This window comes from Schistocerca piceifrons, chromosome 11, assembly GCF_021461385.2.
Source record: "Schistocerca piceifrons isolate TAMUIC-IGC-003096 chromosome 11, iqSchPice1.1, whole genome shotgun sequence".
Classification (NCBI taxonomy): domain Eukaryota; kingdom Metazoa; phylum Arthropoda; class Insecta; order Orthoptera; family Acrididae; genus Schistocerca; species Schistocerca piceifrons.
The window spans coordinates 10,511,882-10,532,126 of record NC_060148.1 but is presented as its reverse complement, the minus strand read 5'-3'; the positions used below and the strand labels follow the sequence as shown (position 1 = coordinate 10,532,126).

Below are 20,245 nucleotides of genomic sequence, written 5' to 3'. Positions count from 1 at the left end.
AGTGGGGAGTCACATTGACAGAAGTTGGATTAGCGAGGTTATACTGTAGTTGCAAATACTGAAAGAAAATGTCTTAACACACTGCCACCGTCACATACCTGGGTTTGCTCTGTTAGTAGTGGGTGAGGCTACTGTTCTACCAGCACACTGCCACCCCCCCCCCCCCCCCCCCCCCCCCCACCCAACCTTCCAGCCCCCGTTCTCCTCTCCCAAATCATTTTTAATGGCAATATTGACAAATGTCGAAAATGATTCAGTGTGGCCAGTGTTGTGCCAGGTAAACAGCTAATGCGTCTGCTAGTCTCTCGTCGAGTTACTCACGAGAGATGAACAAAAGATTTTTGATAAACACACTTTGCTGCTGGCACAGCTAAATTTGAAACCACCTTGCAGGTTGGCGTGACCTGAGCCCCACCATTTGGACATCGGACACACCTGCCAGAGGCACGGGAGGTGATGGCGATTTCATCTGCTCAGGTGCGTGCTCACGTGTCAGTATGCATTGAAAGTAATATGTTCGCTTATTGTAAATCTTTTATCCAATGTAAGTTTACAATGTTATTGATTACATGTTTCAGATGCACAAAAATTTTCACATAAATAATCATAGAGTGAAATATTTTATCACTTTCTGTATGTTTTGACAGTATTTTTATGTGTCAAGATGGCACCTAACGGCCAAACCCAGTAATCGCTTGTGTTACATCACAAGTGTGGCTATAGTTAAATAAAAATTACTCGATAGTTGGCTTCTGTCACTTGTCACCACAGTGTCGCCACATCGTCTGCCGGCTACGGCTTGCTTATAGTCGACACACGTACGTGGTGCACGACTTCACAGTGCTGGGAGCGGCCACTGTGAGGTACGGCAGAAATGGAAGATGTTCAGTCAACAGGTGATTTTAAGTGACCGATGACTGAACTGCGGCAGGTGACGGCTTTTGTACCTCTAAATTTAAACTCGTGTTCTAACCTCGCCACAACATTGTGATGTGCAGTGTGTCTGACAAAAAGACGATTGGCAACCTGCGGCAGAACTAAGATTGCATCGGTTCTTCGTGGCATTTAGGGCTAACCTCCAGGACAAAACTCGAGACAGAAAATTTCATAATATTTTTGTTTGCATAGCCATATTCCACAACAAAATTTCAGTTTTAGTGTTAAGAGCAAATGGTAGTTTCTCACTCTCATTGTAGAACTATCCTCACTCTGGCTACACAGGATGCCACATTGCCAACTGACGAGCAACCCAGATTGGCACTCGGTTGCAGATTATAGGCATCGCAAGCAGATTCCAAATGAAAAAAGGAATGATAGAAAGAAAAATAAGAGCAAATAAATAAGTCAGTATGATGATGACATTACATTTAAACCAATCAATTGATTAAAAATGATAATAAGAGTCTCTTGATTTGGTTTAGAAAAATAAAAAATATCACTAGATATGACAAGATTCAAACCTTTGACCTTCTACACGCCAGGTTTCTACACCAACCATTACACTATTCCATTTCACTGCAAAATGGGGCTGCATTTATGACTCTGGTGTCCCCTCTTGCAACGATTATTTGACAACCTTCAAAAATTAGGCTTCACACAATTGAAGATTCTCTGATGCTAGCTGATCTCTGTGATTATAATAACTGGACAAATGTCATAATGCCTGTCTTGTGCAGACAGGCATTATCCCTCAGACCTAGTCTGCAAACACAAAGGAGTGTCCCCTTCGTTACAAAGTACCACCCCGGAGTAGAACAACTGAACCACATCCTTCGCCAGGGCTTCGATTACCTATCATCGTGCCCTGAAATGAGGGACAGCCTACCTGAGACACTTCCCACTTCTCGTAAAGTGGTGTTTCAGCACCCACCCGACCTCCACAACATCCTACACCATCCCTATGCCACTCCCAATCCCAACCCCTTGCCACAAGCACCATATCCCTGTGGAAGAATCAGGTGCAAAACCTGCCCAATCCAACCACCCAGCACTTCGTATTCCAGTCGTGTCACGGGTTTGTCCTACCCCATCATGGTCCGGACCACCTGTGGAAGCAGTCGTGTCATTTACCAGCTCTGCTGCAGTCATTGCACAGCTTTTTGTATTGGTATGACTGCCAATCAGCTGTCCACCGGGATGAACACTCGCCACCAAATTGTAGCCGAGAGCAAATTAGACCACCCTGTGGCACCATATGCAGCTCGAAATAACACACCAGATTTCAATGGCTGCTTCACTACCTGAGCCATCTGGATCTTGCACTCCACCACCGAGTGTAGCATTTGGTTGGTGCTGTGTACAAAACATGTATTTCATTAGCATTGTTTTTTGTGTGTGTGTGTGTGTGTGTGTGTGTGTGTGTGTGTGTGTGTGTGTGTGTGTGGGTGCGCGCGGTTATCATGGGTGATGAAATACGAAAGAAAAGGACCAGACACAGCATTCAGCTTAGAAACACATCAACAAAGAAAGCCAGACAAGGAGCTGTAAGTAAATAATTGTTGTGGCAATTTGGCAGTGCTGAATGGCTTCTACACTGTAAGAATGGTGACTTTGACATCAAAGCCTGGCACAGTGGTGGAAGAGAGAGAGTTTTCGAAGCTACTAAAACTGACGGAAACTGTCACAGGAGATCATTATTGAAAGCAATTGATGTGTCTGAGTTGATCTGAAAGACAAATGGTTGTAATACAGTCATAGACATGAAAAGGTGATTTTGCAGCATGACAATGCTGAACCCGTGAAAACATACTTGGAAACGTTTAAATGGGAGTCCTATCCCACGCCACCGTATTCTCCACACATCGCTCCCTCTGGCTGCCATCTTTTTTGATCAGTGGCACACGGCCTGACTGACCAGCACTTTTGGTCATACAAACAAGTGGAAAACGATTGATTTGTGTATCTGCTCACACGATGCCCAGTTCTCCCACCACGGGATTCGTATGCTACCCGAAAGATGGGAGAAAGTAGTGGCCAGTGCTTTGAATTGTAATGCTCCCCCCTCCCTCCAAAGAAAAACCTCCAACTTTGAGAAAATGTGGTAGAAGTAAAGTTGTAGAGGTAATAAATAAAGAAATATTTACTAACCCATCTAGGCAGCTTCATTCCCAGAGTACTCGCAGTGATAGTCAACTCGTACAAGAAATTTACTTCCTTTGTTAATAAACAGTGAAAAATGTTACAGATCGGCTAAGTAAGCACTTGTATGAAATTTACATGTGCCTGTCTCAACTAAAAGACTATACTTCCCTTTCTAATCCAGGTACAGCAGTTAGACTTGCATCATTGGAAAGATAAAGAGTAGAAGTTTACATTGAAAGGCAATATGGCAGCCTTCTGAGAATTTTCGTAAACAAGGTGCAGACTAGAGGTGGGGAAACTCGTTCATCTTTGGGAACTAGTTCACTGCTGATCGTTCTATTTTGGGAACCGTTCATATTTACTCGCTCACCGTTCATTTGTGCTTGGTATATGGTTCTTATGAAAAACTGAAAACCAGTAGTGTGGGTGACTGAAGGATGGAGGGCACCAAGAGGGGGCACTTGCCTCCCCCCTGGAGTATAGAGTTTTTATTTATTAAAGAATTCTTACACACTTTTAGAAGTAATTTCTGTGATTCTGCAGAACCTCTCGTTTAGCCAACCGTAGCCTTCTGTGGCTGATCGCAGGGAAATAATACAGGGTGGCGCACGGAAAACCGGGCCCCGAGTACAGACTGCTCGCCAATTACGGACGATGTGTTGCCCGTTACGAGCAGATACAACAAAGAGACAAACGTGTAATAATTAGGCAGTGAAGAAATAACAAGCTAATGCAAGCAACAATTGCGAAACTATCGATGACGATGTGTAGAGAGCTGGAGAAGAGAACATGAAAATCTCACACGACGCGCACAGGCTATAGCTCATGTAGTCTTGTAAACCTGTTGGTGGCTGTTTCCCAACTTAATAGACCACAAGTGTCTTGTATAAAATTCTTCGTTTCGACTTTCATTACATAGCTATGCTACGTTGTAAACAATAATTGTTTACAACCTATATATACTTCACGTTGTCTCTGAGTTTGTAGGCAAAGTAGAGACTTTATGGAATATATAATGACGCTGAATAGCCAGAACCAAGTGCAAGAACAGTTTGCAAAACATGTAAAATAGGCGAGCGCAGTGAACGAAACGAACAGCTGGATACTGAACTAAATAGGAGCAGACGGCAGTGGAACTGAGACAGGCGGTCATGCGAAGAACGATGAGTGCGGCCGAGGGAGGCCGAGACTGAGACGAGCATGCGACTGAGGCTGGAACGAGAACTGCCAAAGTGACCGCCGCGACCGAAGTGAACTAGTGAACTATGGACCGTTCATACGTCGTTCCCGGGAACTATAAGTAGACTGCCACGACCGAAGTGAACTATGAACCGATCGTACCTCATTCCCAGGAACTATAAGTAGACCGCCGCGACCTGTAGTGTTTAATAAAAAAAAGAAAATGAGAAGAAAAGGTTGAAAATGTGGGAAGAAATCGTAAGTGAAAATGGGTTTTTTAAAATAGTTAATGACCGTGAAAAAAGGCAAAGAAAGAATGAAATGCTGATCGGACTTCGTATTACAGAAAAGCTATTGCTGGGGTGGTCCTTGTGGCGTTTCTGAGCAAAAGTCAAACCAATTTCCACTACAAAAAGTATTGAAAAAGAACAGAGAATAACAAATGTAACTGACGGGGAAATGGCGTAGATAAGAGTTCATCCTTTACCAGGTTAAATGTCTTCTTTCATGCGGCGTCAACTTCCACAATGTCTACACATTAATAAGTTTTTTTTTGTCTTAATCAGATCACGGCTGCCTTAAGCTTCGGCTATCAGGAGACAATCAAGAAACGAATAGAAAACAAAAAAAAAAAGCTTCAATAATAGTAGTTTCTCTGCCATCGAGCTGCGACGGGATATTTTTTATCTGAGGGAACGAGTGTAGTGCAGCGAAATTCAAAGTCCCGCTACAGACCGAAGTGAACTATGAACCGATTGTTTCTTGGAATTAGTTCCTCAGTCCTTTCGTTCATCTTGGTGAACCGTTCCTTTGCACCCGTTCGTTTGCAAACTATCCATCTCTAGTGCAGACCTTAACTTCGACCTTGAAAATCTGAAAAAACACTACCTTCAATATATTGAATTGTTCCATTATGTTAGTATAAACATGGTAAATATCAGAATATCACACTGAGGGCATCATGTCCAGATATTTATTTCATACACATCACGCTACTATCAAAATGCAGTAAGTAGCACATAATTATGAAACACAAATTATTGAAAAGTTCAAGTCGTAAGTAGTACATAAAATAATGGAAAATAAAGCACTCACCTATAGCAGACTGATGTGTGGTGCACAGACATATGTAACAGAATACAGTATTCGCTAACTTTCAAGGTTGGCTCTTTGTCTAGCAGAAACGACACACATTCCTGCACGCAGCCGTACATACACTCAAACAAACACTACTATGGACACAGTGATCCACATTATAAGTAGAGTTGTACAAATATATGATTTATATCATTGCAGTGGTATTAAAAACCATTTACAGTGTAGCTTCAATGAGTAAGCATTAAAAAATTGTTGCAATTTTTCTTAAAAGCCGCCAATGAAATTGTCAATGCTCAAGACATCTATTGTATGGAGGATATATGTCCTTCTAGTTGGTGTCACTGGATCCAGTCTTGTTAGAATATCAGATCTGATAGCACAGACACCTAGTTTGGCAGGAAACACAAATGATGTAGATGAACCATGTGGATCCAAGAAACTGGCCTCTAATTCATTTGTATCTTCGTATTTTTTTTTTTTTTACGACACGTGCAATTGGTGGCTGTCATACATAACATGCAGCAAGTCCACGTTTGTCTGTTTGCAGCATTTCATTCACCATTGCAAATGCTGACGCTTTTCTGCCCACTAATGAACTGGAATATGTCTCTGTCTTTGCTATACCTTTGTTAATATGTATTATACAATGGAGCTTATGGGTTCTTGGACATGTCCTTGCATTCTTAAAACACTGATTCAGCTTAACAATGTCACAATCATAATGGGAAGCCAGTGTATAGTGGAAGACTTCTATTTGCAGCACTGAAGCAACTACCGTGGTGCCAAAATACAGTTTTCATCAGGTTGCTTGAGGCTTGCAAGTGTACCTTATTTCTTTACAGTTGCTGCAATGCCACCACCAGGTCCTTTACCGATTGCTACAGCAGAACCATACCTTTCTACAGCAGCATCAAAATCTTCCTGATAGTAGGACAGATTTATTGGGGAGGGGGGGGGGGGGGGGGGAGATATACAGGGTGAGTCACTAACTCCGAAAGTATGATAGTAGCTGAAAAGTTTGTGGGACAATGGGGGCCATAATATGACACTTGTTTTTTGTTGCTAGGTGGGGTCACGTCAGAGATATGAAGGTCAACTTTGTTTTCTGAAATAGGATGGTATAGTGTGATACTTATTTTCTGACAGCGGCTCTCGAGACGAATCCAGTGACGTGTAACAGTAAGGTCTTTGAAGGTCAACAAAGGTGGCATGGACATCCATTTACAGAAGGTGTTCGAAGTGGTGACCATAGGTATCAATGATGTGCTGCAATATTATCATCATGAGTTGAGTGGTATTCGTTATCACTTCGGCACTTATCGAAGCACATGCTCTGACGATTCTCTCCCCTATATCGTGCGAATAGTAAATATTCGCCAAATACGGCATGTCCATCTAACGTGCCATTGACATGTAAACACCATTTGGCGGTTTCACAACATAACAATAATAGGAACGGTAAGACTAGTATTGTCGAATCGAGTGAATGTGAACGATGTATTCCTTTGAAGAACGAGTCGATATGCCTCCCATTTACGGAGAATGCAAACTAAATTCATTTACAGCTAAAGAGTTATACACTGCAAGATATCCTCAACATACTCACTCTACATGTCGTATACATTTAAATACGTGTATGATAAATTGAGAACAACTGGATCTTTAACGCATCGGAAACATATCCAGCAAAGGAAAGTTACTAATGAGGAAACGGAAAGTGGTAGTCTTTCTTGCCACTGTGGTTCGAGATCCTTGCGTTAGTTTGCGTCAAATCGCAAGGGAATCTGGCATAAGCCACAGTAGTTTTGTTCGTGTTCTGTATCACCATAAATATCATTCTTGCCATACCAGTCTCCACCGAGAATTAACTGGTACGGATTGTATCCGTCGCGTTGAATTCTGCTGCTGGGCTCAACTTCAGATTCAGAGGGATGAGACATTTATTAATTTGATTTTATTTACTGATGGGGCTACATTCACAAACCATCGAAATGTTAATTTGCATAATATGCATTACTGGACAACTGAAAACCCGTGTTGGCCGCAGCAAGTTGTACACCAAAAACCGTGCTCGGTGAATGTAAGGTGTGGGATTCTGGAGGACAGAATTATAGGCCCCTATTTCATTGAAGGCAGTCTTAATGGTAGGAAGTACACCACATTCCTGAAAGAAACGTTAGGTCTGTTACTGGAAGAAATACCTTTAGGAAAAAGGTATCAACGCGATCAGTGTCAGGCACATTTTTCGCAGTTAGCTAGAAATGAGTTGCAGACAAAATTCCCAAATCATTGGATTGGATGCGCAGGAGATGTGTCGTGGCTGACTAGTTCACCAGACTTGACGCCTCTGGATTGTTTCTTGTGGGGATTCGTAAAAGACGTTTATAAAGACATTCCAACTACACCTGAAGATATACAAGAGAATTGTCAGAGCGTGTGCTATGATACGTGCCGATGTGATAAGAAATACCACTCAATCCATGATAAGAAGATTGCAGCACTGCATTGATACCAGTGCTCATCGCTTCAAACACCTTCTGTAAATGGACATTTGTGCCACCTTTTTTTGACTTCCGTTGACCTTCAAAGACCTTACTGTTACACATCATTGGATTTGTCTCGATAGCTGCTCTCAGAAAATAAGTACCAAACAGTTAACCAAAACTGAACACTTGTGTCAGTGTCATTCATACTAAGGAGTCAGACTCATCAAACTTGCAATGATAAGAACACGCACCTAAGAAACACATTGGCAATGCAGCATTGCATGTAACAAATGCTACACAGTGCTTTTATGATGGCAATGTGTGTTCTTCACACTTTGATAGCTTTTATTTTACTACCTTCAACATTAACTTAAAATTTTGGTGCGAGAAACCATGGGATCCACTGGCTTTGGCAAGGGCACATTTCTTTGACTGCAATTCAAAAAATGTTGGGAATCCAGTTTTTTACGTCAGACTATACATATGTCTTTGAAATAAGCATTCAATTCCTTAAGATCGTGCAATCATAGCTGTTTCTACTTATGTGTCCTAACTCTATTTTCTTTCACGTACATACACTCTTTTCTTCCATGCATCATATGGCTCGTATTACGATTATAGTAGAAATAATGTACACGTTGAACAATTACCTACACATTGAACTATTTTCTCACACAGTGCCTTACCTGGCTTTGGATTTGGTGTCACAGATAAACCATGTTCTGCCACTAGTTGTTTTGTTCTCTATACTGTATGATTGGAAGTGCAAAATTGTTTCATTGTTTTCCTCATATTCCAGCTCTTTGGAAGTACAGCCAAAATTTGTATTTTATCACACACTGCTTCCACTACAAAACTTATCTTTCAACTGGGCTATGATTTTTCTTCCTGCATTTTTCATATTCATCTTTTTTCCAGTATTGTCACATAAGTGTGATCCAACAGTGATGTCTTTAGATGGGTACTTCTTCTCATACTAAAGCTGCCTTTTCTTCCCGGGAAATTCATGTAAATACTGAAGGACAGTATGTAGAGAATCTAGTGCCAGTTCAGATCCCATTTCATCTTCACTTACATCTTCTGTGGAAGTACCTAGCACATTTGATGCTTCACTTGCAAGGCTTAATGGTTTTTTTGATATTTGTGTTCTATATTTGCTGCAAATATTTCCACCTAGCAATACAGTGCGACACTTGTTTGGTCTCCTCTCGTGAACATTCCTGAAATTCTTTTGTACTCTTGCATGACCTCCTTTTGGAAATGGATTGCAACAAGTCAGTTTTGACTTGAAACCCATTTTTTACAAAGTACCACTAAAATATTACTTCACAGAGTAAACTAAACACATCCAGGAAAAAGAGCCAACGATGGTCGTTTAGAGTAAAGGTCTATTTGACTGACTGTTCACAGTAACAAATGATAAGCAGTCGGTCAGACTAATAGTGACCGGTATCGGATGCTGTTTTCAGCCTCTGATTGAGTGAGCCACAATCAAACTTGACAAGATTGCAAAATGTTTGATTGTGCCACTCGAGTATCATTTGTAACATGTTGCCAGATTGGGACTAACAGTGGTCTCACAGTTGTAGTTAATCACAAGAAATTTTATTCAAATATTAGATTGTACAGTGTTTTTCTGTTGAGAGTGTGAAATGAAACAAATGGTTGAGAAGCAGAATGTATTATAATACACTGCCTGACAAAACTGTGAAGCATCCAGAAGAGGAGGAGGAAAGGAAATGAAACTTCACGGGTCAGGAGAGAGGGTACGTGGCGTTATTTCAGTGATTATGATATTGAGTTAAATTTATTTCTAGTTAGTGTGATGAATGGCAGCTGGCACTTAATGTGGAAAAATGCAAGTTAGTGCAGATGAGTAGGAAATACAAACCCGTAATGTTTGGATACAGCATTAGTAGTGTTCTACTTGACACAGTCGTGTCATTTAAATATCTGGGTGTAACGTTGCAGAGCGGTACAAAATGGAATGAGCACTTGAAGGTTGTGGTACGAAGCCAGGAGTGAGACTGCTGTGCCTTTCCAAATTATCAGATGATCGGGACCTCTTCCTGTGTCGCCGACATACCGCTCACAGAATGTTGTCTGCAGTGGTGCAGAACTTTGATTTGTCGCCGAGCGTGCAGTGCCATCCGTCAACAGTTTACGCCTCCCAGTCACGGCACCACTCTGAATGCGGCTGTTTGTCTCGTGGTGTTAACGGCAGCTTACGGGTGAGACACTAATTCTCCGAATGGTGGTGTGGGTTGACAGAATGTCGTAGGAGTCCTTTACTCGTCCGATGCCGGATGCGGACGTGAAGGGGCCGTCATGTACTCGACACGTGGTACGGCGATCTTCCCTCGTGGTGGAGGAATGCGGTCGATTAGAACCTTAGTGACGAATGTACAGTGCAGATTTGTCTGGATTTGGTATGTGATGGATGTTAAAATAATGTTCTCCAACACAGTGACGAATCGTTAGCCGAACTGGACTGATCGCGAGGGCTTTGCATTGCTCAGTATATGCCCTGTCTTAACAGTATATGTTCTTTGGCCTGTTGTCAAAAAGAGTTACATTTACTGATTTATAATGAAAACTTAATGATTTACAACAAACTGTTAGTACAGTTTCAAAGATAATAAATGACGATTCATTCTCAGTACATATTTAACTATTTCTTTTGACTTTTGTGTGGAAATTTGGTTTTGAAGTTACAATAACAATACCTATCGTGAAATCATTCCTCGCATCTTGATTTAGTGTCTGATTTTATTCCAGACATTTACTTAGGTGCAGTAGAAAATGCCAAAATTGACTTCCAGGTTTAAGTTCTGTATGATAATTTCATAGTATCAAAGTGACTGAAAATCAATAGTGTTTGCATCAGAATGTTCAAGAATCGTTAATGAAAAAGTTAATCACAACTGATCCGATTGGTTTTTTGTTGTTGGCATGATACGTAAAGTGCACAAGTTAAATTAAATACATCTGGTGACTGATAGTGGTTCCAAAAGTCTGTCTTTAGGTATGCCGAAATTTACAAACTTTGCTTGTTAGTTATTGGTTTAATTACAACTTGGATATTTCTCCTAACATTTCTATGGCAATGTACTAATGTCGTGAGGCTGAAATTTATGAGAGTATATCTGTGGTGTCACCGCCAGACACCACACTTGCTAGGTGGTAGCCCTTAAATCGGCCGCGGTCCGTTAGTATACGTCGGACCCGCGTGTCGCCACTGTCAGTGATTGCAGACCGAGCGCCGCCACACGGCAGGTCTAGTCTAGAGAGACTTCCTAGCACTCGCCCCAGTGGTACAGCCGACTTTGCTAGCGATGGTTCACCGTCTACATACGCTCTCATTTGCCGAGACGATAGTAAGCATAGCCTTCAGCTACGTCATTTGCTACGACCTAGCAAGGCGCCATTATTCTTTGCTATGTATCTAATGAAGCATGTACAGTAACGAGAGATGTTCACCAATTGTGGATTAAAGTTAAGTAGTCAACCAGTTACCTCCTGTTTTGCTAGTCTTATTTCTCTGACCTGTTCCAGACCTCACGACAGTTTGCGTGAGCTTTAACAGCGTGCATTTCGGCTACCTTACAGTGGCTTGGCTGTCTAGCCACGCCACTACAATATCGAGTCACAACATCAAGTTTTTCAACTATTTGTAACTTAAATGATCCAAAACAATGTTAATGATGTTGACTAAGTGTATAATTGAACCAAACAGTTTCATTTGCTGATAGAAATTAAGGAAAACAGTCTTTCTAACTTCTGTCCATTACATGTTGTGGATTGGGTAATATACGATCTGATAGACTTTTAGTGGTATCAAAGCATCTATCAACTACCCTGTAACTAGTCCTATTACACCACGCAGTCTGACAGTGAACCATTGTCGTATCTGAATGCACCGCTAGTCTCGATATTGCAAGATTTGACCAGCTGGCCAATTGGAAGCCCACGACGACACCCTTTCCAGTCGAGTCTTGATAACAATGTCCTATACGAGTATGCGGCATCTCTTTGTACTTCACAGTAATTACTCAAATATCTGACATCCTACCAGGACCACTTATGACACTAAACACGAACAACCCTAATTTACCTGGTCGCTGTTCTACCGGTCACAGAGAATTGCACCTGTAATTGTTTACATAACTGCCAGTGGTGTATAGGTGTACTGAGTTACATCAATACTGTACCATGTCTTCTGAGTGCTTCATCCTCCTCCTTCTTTTTTTTTTTCAGTGTACAAATAATATTTAACAGAAATGGCTTTCCCATGTGACCGTTTTTGAAGGAATAGCTATTAGTTAAGTGTGATTTGAAGGACTGTTAAACTGTGGATACATAGCTGGCTTTCTGCATTTTCTTAATGTAGTGTTGTAGATGAAATATATTTTTGGGCACGATGCCTTCGGTGTACCATCTTTATATTTATCACATTTGTACAGTCAGGCCACCGGAATAATGTCGCCGACACTTCACGCACACGGAACGCGTCGTGTGGAGGGGACACTCTTGCGATAATCCGATCTCTGGAATTTGTAAACATTGCATTGTGGTGGTGGTCCTGCATTGTCACCCCTACAACTAAGGTCAAACTCAGCTGACGGATGGACAACTGACACGGTGTAATGACAAACAGCTGCAGAGTAGCATTGGTGACGTAGCTGGTGGCTGTCACAGACATCCATTTGGCAATAATTTGTTCGTGTACAGGTGCACAGCTCCAGTGTATTGTCTAAATGATGGAATCATTTTAACCACCATAGGCTGTCAGTTTTATTCCTTTATATGCAAGGTGCTTTAAAGGAATGAAACTGACAGCCTACAGTGGTTAAAATTGTTCCCTCATTTAGATGTTTGCACAGCTGTGTAACCATGGTATCGTAACAGGGCAATAAAATATTGATTTGTATATTGTTTATTTATTTCCAACCAAATTGAATGTAGGAGACCGCTCACCGAAAAGCAGAAGCACTGAGGTGTCGACAGGCACACACAAAATAAAGAAAACTTGTCGGCTTCTATCTGGAAAGCTGTTAAACATAACTTTTCAGTAGTAATTGAAAATTGAAGGTATTTTTGATGTATCTTTAAATGAACTTTTTTCCTGTTTTGATGGAAGGGACGCGTCTCTAAAGTTCATAAAAGTTGTTTTGAATCACCCTGTATTCGAGGTTAAGCTGGCCGGAGTGGCCGAGCGGTTCTAGGCGCTGCAGTCTGCAGCCGAGCGACCGCTACGGTTGCAGGTTCGAATCCTGCCTCGGGCATGGATGTGTGTGATGTCCTTAGGTTAGTTAGGTTTAACTAGTTCTAAGTTCTAGGCGACTGATGAGCTCAGAAGTTAAGTCGCATAGAGCTCAGAGCCATTTTTATTCAAGATTATATAAACAGATATCTTACATGACCGACATAGCAGGTGTTGGGCATTTACAGTCAGATTAATGACATCGTGATAGATAAGGTAAATTTAAGTGCCTTTGACATTGTAGACCGATTGTAAAGTTACTGATCTGTTACTGTGCCTCTTATATCTCTGTTTTACAAGTGGCAGCAGAAGTAACTAACATTTTTTATATATTTTCATAAAAGAACAGACAAAATCTTTGATAGATGGTGTAGTTATTTTAACTAACAATTAACTGTAAAAAAAAAAAAAAGGGCTAAGTGATAGGTATTTTTTATGAACGGAAGTTTCTGAAGCCCACAAAGAATTTTCTGGCTATTTAAATTTCCTGGCTTGAAGGATATTTCCCAAAGTAATATGTTATTTTATTAAAAGGATGTAGTTTTGGAAACAGACAAATTGGGGCTACAGAACAATAACAGTGCAATTTGGACCGTGTTATTTTAACATTTGGACTTTCTAAACCATGGTAATTTTGAGTAAGTATAACTTTTTAAATATTAAGTTTTAGGAGAAAGTGAAATATTTGTTCAAAAGAGGATAATGAGAGCTTTCGTATAAGTTATGTCAATCTAGAAACAAACAGTAGAAAATCCGGAATGGAATGTATTAGGCGGGGGTTGAATTTTTAAAAGCACACGTTTTAGTGAATCGTAAATTTAGGATATTTTGTGAAATAAAATGTTCCCATAAAACTAATACTGTTATCTGTAGTCTCAAAACAGCACATTCAATAATGAAGTGTAGAGAAACAGACAGTGGATAAGAAACTTCCTGGCAGATTAAAACTGTGTGCCAGACCGAGACTCGAACTCGGGACCTTTGCCTTTCGCGGGCAAGTGCTCTACCAACTGAGCTACCTGAGCACGACTCACGCCCCGTCCTCACCGCTTTACTTCCTCCAGTACCTCGCCTCCTACCTTCCAAACTTTACAGAAGCTCTCCTGCGAACCTTTCCCCCACGCTGTGGCTAAGCCGTGTCTCCGCAATATTCTTTATTTCGGGAGTGCTAGTTCTGCAAAGTTCGCAGGAGAGCTTCTGTAAAGTTTGGAAGGTAGGAGACGAGGTACTGGCAGAAGTAAAGCTGTGAGGACGGGGCGTGAGTCGTGCTTGGGTAGCTCAGTTGGTAGAGCACTTGCCTACGAAAGGCAAAGGTCCCGAGTTCGAGTCTCGGTCCGGCACGCAGTTTTAATCTGCCAGGAAGTTTCATATCAGTGCACACTCCGCTGCAGAGTGAAAATCTCATTCTAGAATGGATAAGAATTTAGCAATTTCAGTCAGTCACAGTATATGCATTACTTGTAGAGTAGAAAACAGACGAGAAAGAATACGTAAGAAGTGGACGCGTTCCACCTCGCCGTGTCTCAGAGGGGATTCGAATCTGTAGATGCTTTAGCAGGTGTATCTATTTTGAAAGTCAGCTTGCAGTCACAGTTTGCAGGTTCGTGGTGTAATTTTTCCAGATTGCGGCATCAACTTCAGAACTCTGCTGGAAGTAGATGCACACCGCGAAGCGGAGCACGGTCGGCCCGAGTTCCCACCGCGGGATTCGGGAGCCGCGCGGGATACGGTCCGCGACGGCTGCACGGAGGGAGACGCCGAATCCGGTTGGGCCGCTCCTGCCTCTCCGCCCGAGGGAGAGCTCATAGAGCGGCAGGTGACGGAGACGCACGTGCAGGACACGCGGGCCGCTTTCGACCTGACAGTGGTGAGTGCTCGCCGCTGCTCCGTGTGACTCTCCCGTCACATTTACCTGGCTGCAGATGTGTACGTGTTGCAATACGTCTACTGTGCGAGATTTGTTTCGGATTTCCCAGTACTTACAATGGTTATTTACTGAGGCTTCACTTGAAATTGCCAAAAAGTTTGCCACAATTACCGTTTTTCTAATTGTTCCAGAGTTTGTTCATTACCAGCTGAGTTCACAGGTAATACAGATAAAAGAGAGAACGTTCTCTGGAGAATATTCTCAGACCAAAACAACATTTACTGAGAAACTTCTCAATTTTATACAAACCAAAAATTCAAAGCTTATTCTGTGTCCGAGTTCTCTAGACCGACGAGCCCTGTGACAGCACAGACGCGAATTATTCCGGTACAGTCAATCTCTCGAAATCGTCCAGGGTGTTCTGTAAATCTGATGTGAATTGTCAGGATAGGAGAGGTGCTTTCTGCGGGCAGTGCTGCCCTTCCACAGAAAGTGTAGCGGCGTGCAGTGTTGTCGGCAGCACTGTTTTCGGTATCTGGGTGTAGAGCTGCCGTTCTCACTGCCTCCCCTTCTCCTCCACGAGGTTCTCACTGTGTATCTTATGCCACATCTGGCACAGGACACACGCATAATCTTACATTTCATTCGGCCTGCTCAGTAGGGAGAAAAATATTCAGTGTACAGATACGGAAATGGCATTGCCCTGTTCTGGAAGAGTCGCACTTTTATTTGGTTTTACTTTTATGTGTGGCAACAAATTATTAAGACAGTTATGGACAGATTACAAAAATGCATTTTCTAACCGTGTTACTGAATTTTCATCATGGAGGAAACTTTTTTGTTGTTGAAGTTGGGTGAACACAATATGTGGACAAGACATCACATTTTCATCTTTTCAAAACAGAAACTCTTACGTCACATAATTTTGACAATATTAGGAAAAGGATAGATTACCACTCGCTGTAAGGGGTGACAAGCTGAGTTGTGGAGAGGCCCAATGGGAAGACTGTTATCACATTTAGCTTTCGGCCAAAACCTTTTTTGGGAAAGAAAACACACACAATCAAGCTCACCTCATGCACAGGTGACTGTTGCTCTAGCTGCTGGGAATGGCAGGCCTCTCTCTCTCTCTCTCTCTCTCTCTTTCTCTCTATCTCTATCTCTCTCTCTCTCTCTCTCTGTGTGTGTGTGTGTGTGTGTGTGTGTGTGTGTGTGTGTGTGTCTTCTTTTCTGAAGAAGATTTTGGCTGAAAGCTAAATGTGTAACAGTCTTTCCATTGTGCCTGTCCACAACTCAGCATGTCATCCTTACGGTGAGTAGTAATCTATTCTTTTCCTATTAATCTTGGTATTCCAGCCTGCAGTTTCCACTGTTCGGTGATAATTTTGGTTAAATGTGGCTCATAATGGTCCTCGTATGTGTGAAGTACTTAAGCGGTTGCCTGTGCAGATTTGTTACAAGAGACAGATCACTAGGTGCGTAATAACCCAGTTATTAATCTTTCTGATCTGCCTGCTTATTTGTAACGTAACAAAATATAAGTTTTACCCTGTGAGAAAATGTGAGAGTGAACATCTGAAAATGTTAGTGACACTGTTGTCTGGTGCATACTTAAGTCATCTCGTAAATCGGTGTGGAAACTCGGGTCTGCTAAATAGTGCATAAATGTTTTCTTTTTTGCTTTGTTTGAAAGGTGCCCCCATCCCCCACCTCCCACCTCTTCCTTCACGATCATCGGGAAGAAAGTTCGCCACCCAAACAGTGTTTTTATTTTTAAACCCGTATCCACTACTACAGTTTCTGTCTCGATTATTTCTTTGGTCTACGCATATCTTTTTTTCCCTACTTAACAACATAAATTCTGCCATTTTGCTTAAAAAACAAACTTCATCTAATCAGAAGCTACTCAGCTCGAAGTATGCTACAGAGCTCACTTCGAAAAACGGAGAATGTTCTCCGCTTGTGAGAAACTCGTCTAGTTTAATTCGCACGAAACTGGAGTATGTTCTTCGTGGAGAGCAACTTCGCCCACCCATTTACTCAGGGTAAAAACTTCTCGGGTGAAGTACATTCTCTGACTCACTTTATTTGTGTGAACTTGAAAATTTTCTCCGAAGTTCTGAAAATAAAATACATACTTCAGTCTATTCGTGCGACCGAGTGTTATCATTTTGTCCCCACAGTATTATGACATTTTTGTAACTCTCTATCAGGTGCGTAGTTATGACCTAATTCTGCTGAACTCGCCACTCGTTTCGCAAATCTGAGGTCAACTGTAACCACTTAATCCACGCCAAATAAGTTCCTTCAGTTTGTTTTTACCTAACCACGGGAGGGCCGCACACAGTGTATTAATTTAGTGCCTGATTTGCTAACCTAGGGATCCGGTTGTGCGCTGTTGCATTGTGCCCTAATAAATTTTTTAAATGACGAAATCCCATCTTAACGAACAGTCGATGACTAAAGTGCAAAGCACAAATAAATGTTTAGGCAAGGGTGTGCGCTGACATTCTCAGTTTTATTTAGCACGAGAAAACAAGCTATATTAAATGGCGACTTTACACAGGCAAATTAAAAAAAAAAATTGACGATTTATGTGAGGACAAGCTTAACAAATTGAACAAGTCAATATGCACTGATCCACCTCTGGTCCTCGTGCAAGCATTTGTTCGGCTCGGTATTGCTCGATAGAGACGTCAGAGGTCCTCCGGAGAGATATTGCACCAAACTCCGGCCAGTCGACACATCAGATCTTCAAAATCCTGAACCGATTGTAGCTCCCTGCTCGTAATGCTCCAAACGTCCTCGGTGGAGGTTTCCGGCAACCTCGTCGGCCGAGATAGGGTTTGACGAGCACAGAGAGGAGCAGTAGAAACTCGCGCCGTGTGCTAGTGGGCACTGTCTCGTCAAACTGTAAGCCCGTGGTGGCCTACCCCAGAAGGCAACAAAATGGAATGTACAACAATGTCAGAGTACTGCTGTGCTGTAAGGGTGCTATGAATAACGACCAAATGGGACCTACATCTACATCTACATGATTACTCTGCAATTCAAGTGCTTGGCAGAGGGTTCATCGAACCACAATCGTACTATCTCTCTACCATTCCACTCCCGAACAGCGCGCAGGAAAAACGAACACCTAAACCTTTCTGTTCGAGCTCTGATTTCTCTTATTTTATTTTGATGATCATCCCTACCTATGTAGGTTGGACTCAACAAACTATTTTCGCATTCGGAAGAGAAACTTGGTGACTGAAATTTCGTAAATAGATCTCGCCGCGACAACAAACGTCTTTGCTCTAATGACTTCCATCCCAACTCGCGTATCATATCTGCCACACTCTCCCCCCTATTACGTGATAATACAAAACGAGCTGCCCTTTTATGCACCGTTTTCATGTCCTCCGTCAATCCCACCTGGTAAGGATCCCACACCGTGCAGCAATATTCTAACAGAAGACGAATGACTGTAGTGTAAGCTGTCTCTTTAGTGGACTTGTTGCATCTTCCAAGTCTCCTGCCAATGAAACGCAACCTTTGGCTCGTCTTCCCCACAATATTATCTATGTAGTCTTTTCAACTGAAGTTGTTTGTAATTTTAACACCCAGGTACTTAGTTGAATTGACAGCCTCGAGAATTGTACTATTTATCGAGTAACCGAATTCCAACAGATTTCTTTTGGAACTCGTGTGGATCACCTCACACTTTTCGTTATTTAGCATAACTGCCACCTGCCACACCGTACAGCAGTCTTTTCTAAATCGCTTTGCAACTGATACTGGTCTTCGGATGACCTTACTAGACGGTAAATTACAGCATCATCTGCGAACAACCCAAGAGAACTGCTCAGATTGTCACCCAGGTCATGTATATAGATAAGGAACAGCAGAGGTCCCAGGACGCTTCCCTGGGGAACACCTGATATCACTTCGGTTTTACTCGACGATTTGCCGTCTATTACTACGAACTGCGACCTTCCCGACAGGAAATCACGGATCCAGTCGCACAACTGAGACGATACCCCACAGGCCCGCAGCTTGATTAGAAGTCGCTTGTGAGGAACGGTATCAAAAGCTTTCCGGAAATCGAGAAATACGGAATCAACTTGAGATCCCCTGTCGATAGCGGCCATTACTTCGAGCGAATAAAGAGCTAGCTGCGTTGCACAAGAACGATGTTTTCTGAAACCGTGCTGATTACGTATCAATAGATTGTTCCCTTCGAGGTGATTCATAATGTTTGAATACGGTATATGCTCCAAAACCCTACTGCAAACCAACGTCAATGATGGTCATGCCACGAAAAGCAGTGGCACTCCCGGTCGTTATTCCGTCACTGTCCGAGGCACATTTATGCCGGTCGTCAGGGCTCAGTTTGGTGTAGTGCTGATCACTGAAGACAATTTTACTTCAGTCAGAGTGAGTCCAGGCCGAAGACGTGTCTGGAGACACCACAGACGGCAGTGGGATTCCAACCCGACTGTCACCTGCCGTACGGCCTGATAACCGGGACTGACGGCTGGTGATGCCATTTCTTTTTATAGTGGGACCCTTTGGCTGTTATTCGTAGCACCCGCACGGCCCAGCAGTATGTCGACAATACTTATTTAGCAGTCTCGAAATATTGCCGGGTTTGATAGTTTTGTATATTGTCGTGACTGTGGACCGTAAAAGACACAACCTACACAGTGGTTTGATGTTTGCTGGGATCCTTCAGTGTAGATGAAGAATTAATCTGGCAATTTAATGAGCATCTTCCCATACAGTTTTGAGTAAATATTGACAGATCATTCTCCACACTAACAATTAGATTTGTAGGTAAGTGGTAAATTAGTAGCTAAGTGGTAAATTATAGTGGAATAATCGTGTTCGTAGATTGGACGGTTCTTCGTGACGGTAATTTTTATTTTTAAGTAATTCCATAACTTATAACCTTTGTATAAGCCCAGTATGATTGTTGTTGTACATAAATCTTTCTGTTGTATTTTCTTTCCATGTAAAAAGCATCTCTATTTTTACTTTGTGACAAGAATTTTGGCGAAAGCTTTTGTTATATCGCAGTACTTGTTCATTGGGTAGTATGGAAGGCAGTAGCAGTATGGCTAGCAGTGTGTGAAGGGGTGGCTGAACAAACCGAGTGGAAAGATGTGTGTAAAATGTTAAGAGTTCAAGAAAATGTGAATAAATGTAAAAATTACAAAAGTTGGATTGAATTAAAAAATTGACCATTTGCACCTGATGCACACAAAACCCAGATCTTTTGCAAATAAT

The 20,245-nt window shown here is 42.0% G+C and overlaps 1 protein-coding gene across 1 annotated transcript in view; it reads left to right on the top strand.

Annotated features, from left to right (window-relative positions):
- Window positions 1–20,245, top strand: part of LOC124720210 — a 278,016-nt gene that overhangs the window by 192,630 nt on the left and 65,141 nt on the right. The window contains exons 19-20 of the mRNA XM_047245533.1: window positions 394–477; window positions 14,730–14,974. Of these exons, the coding sequence (XP_047101489.1) occupies window positions 394–477; window positions 14,730–14,974 (329 nt within the window). The remainder of the gene's footprint in view (window positions 1–393; window positions 478–14,729; window positions 14,975–20,245) is intronic.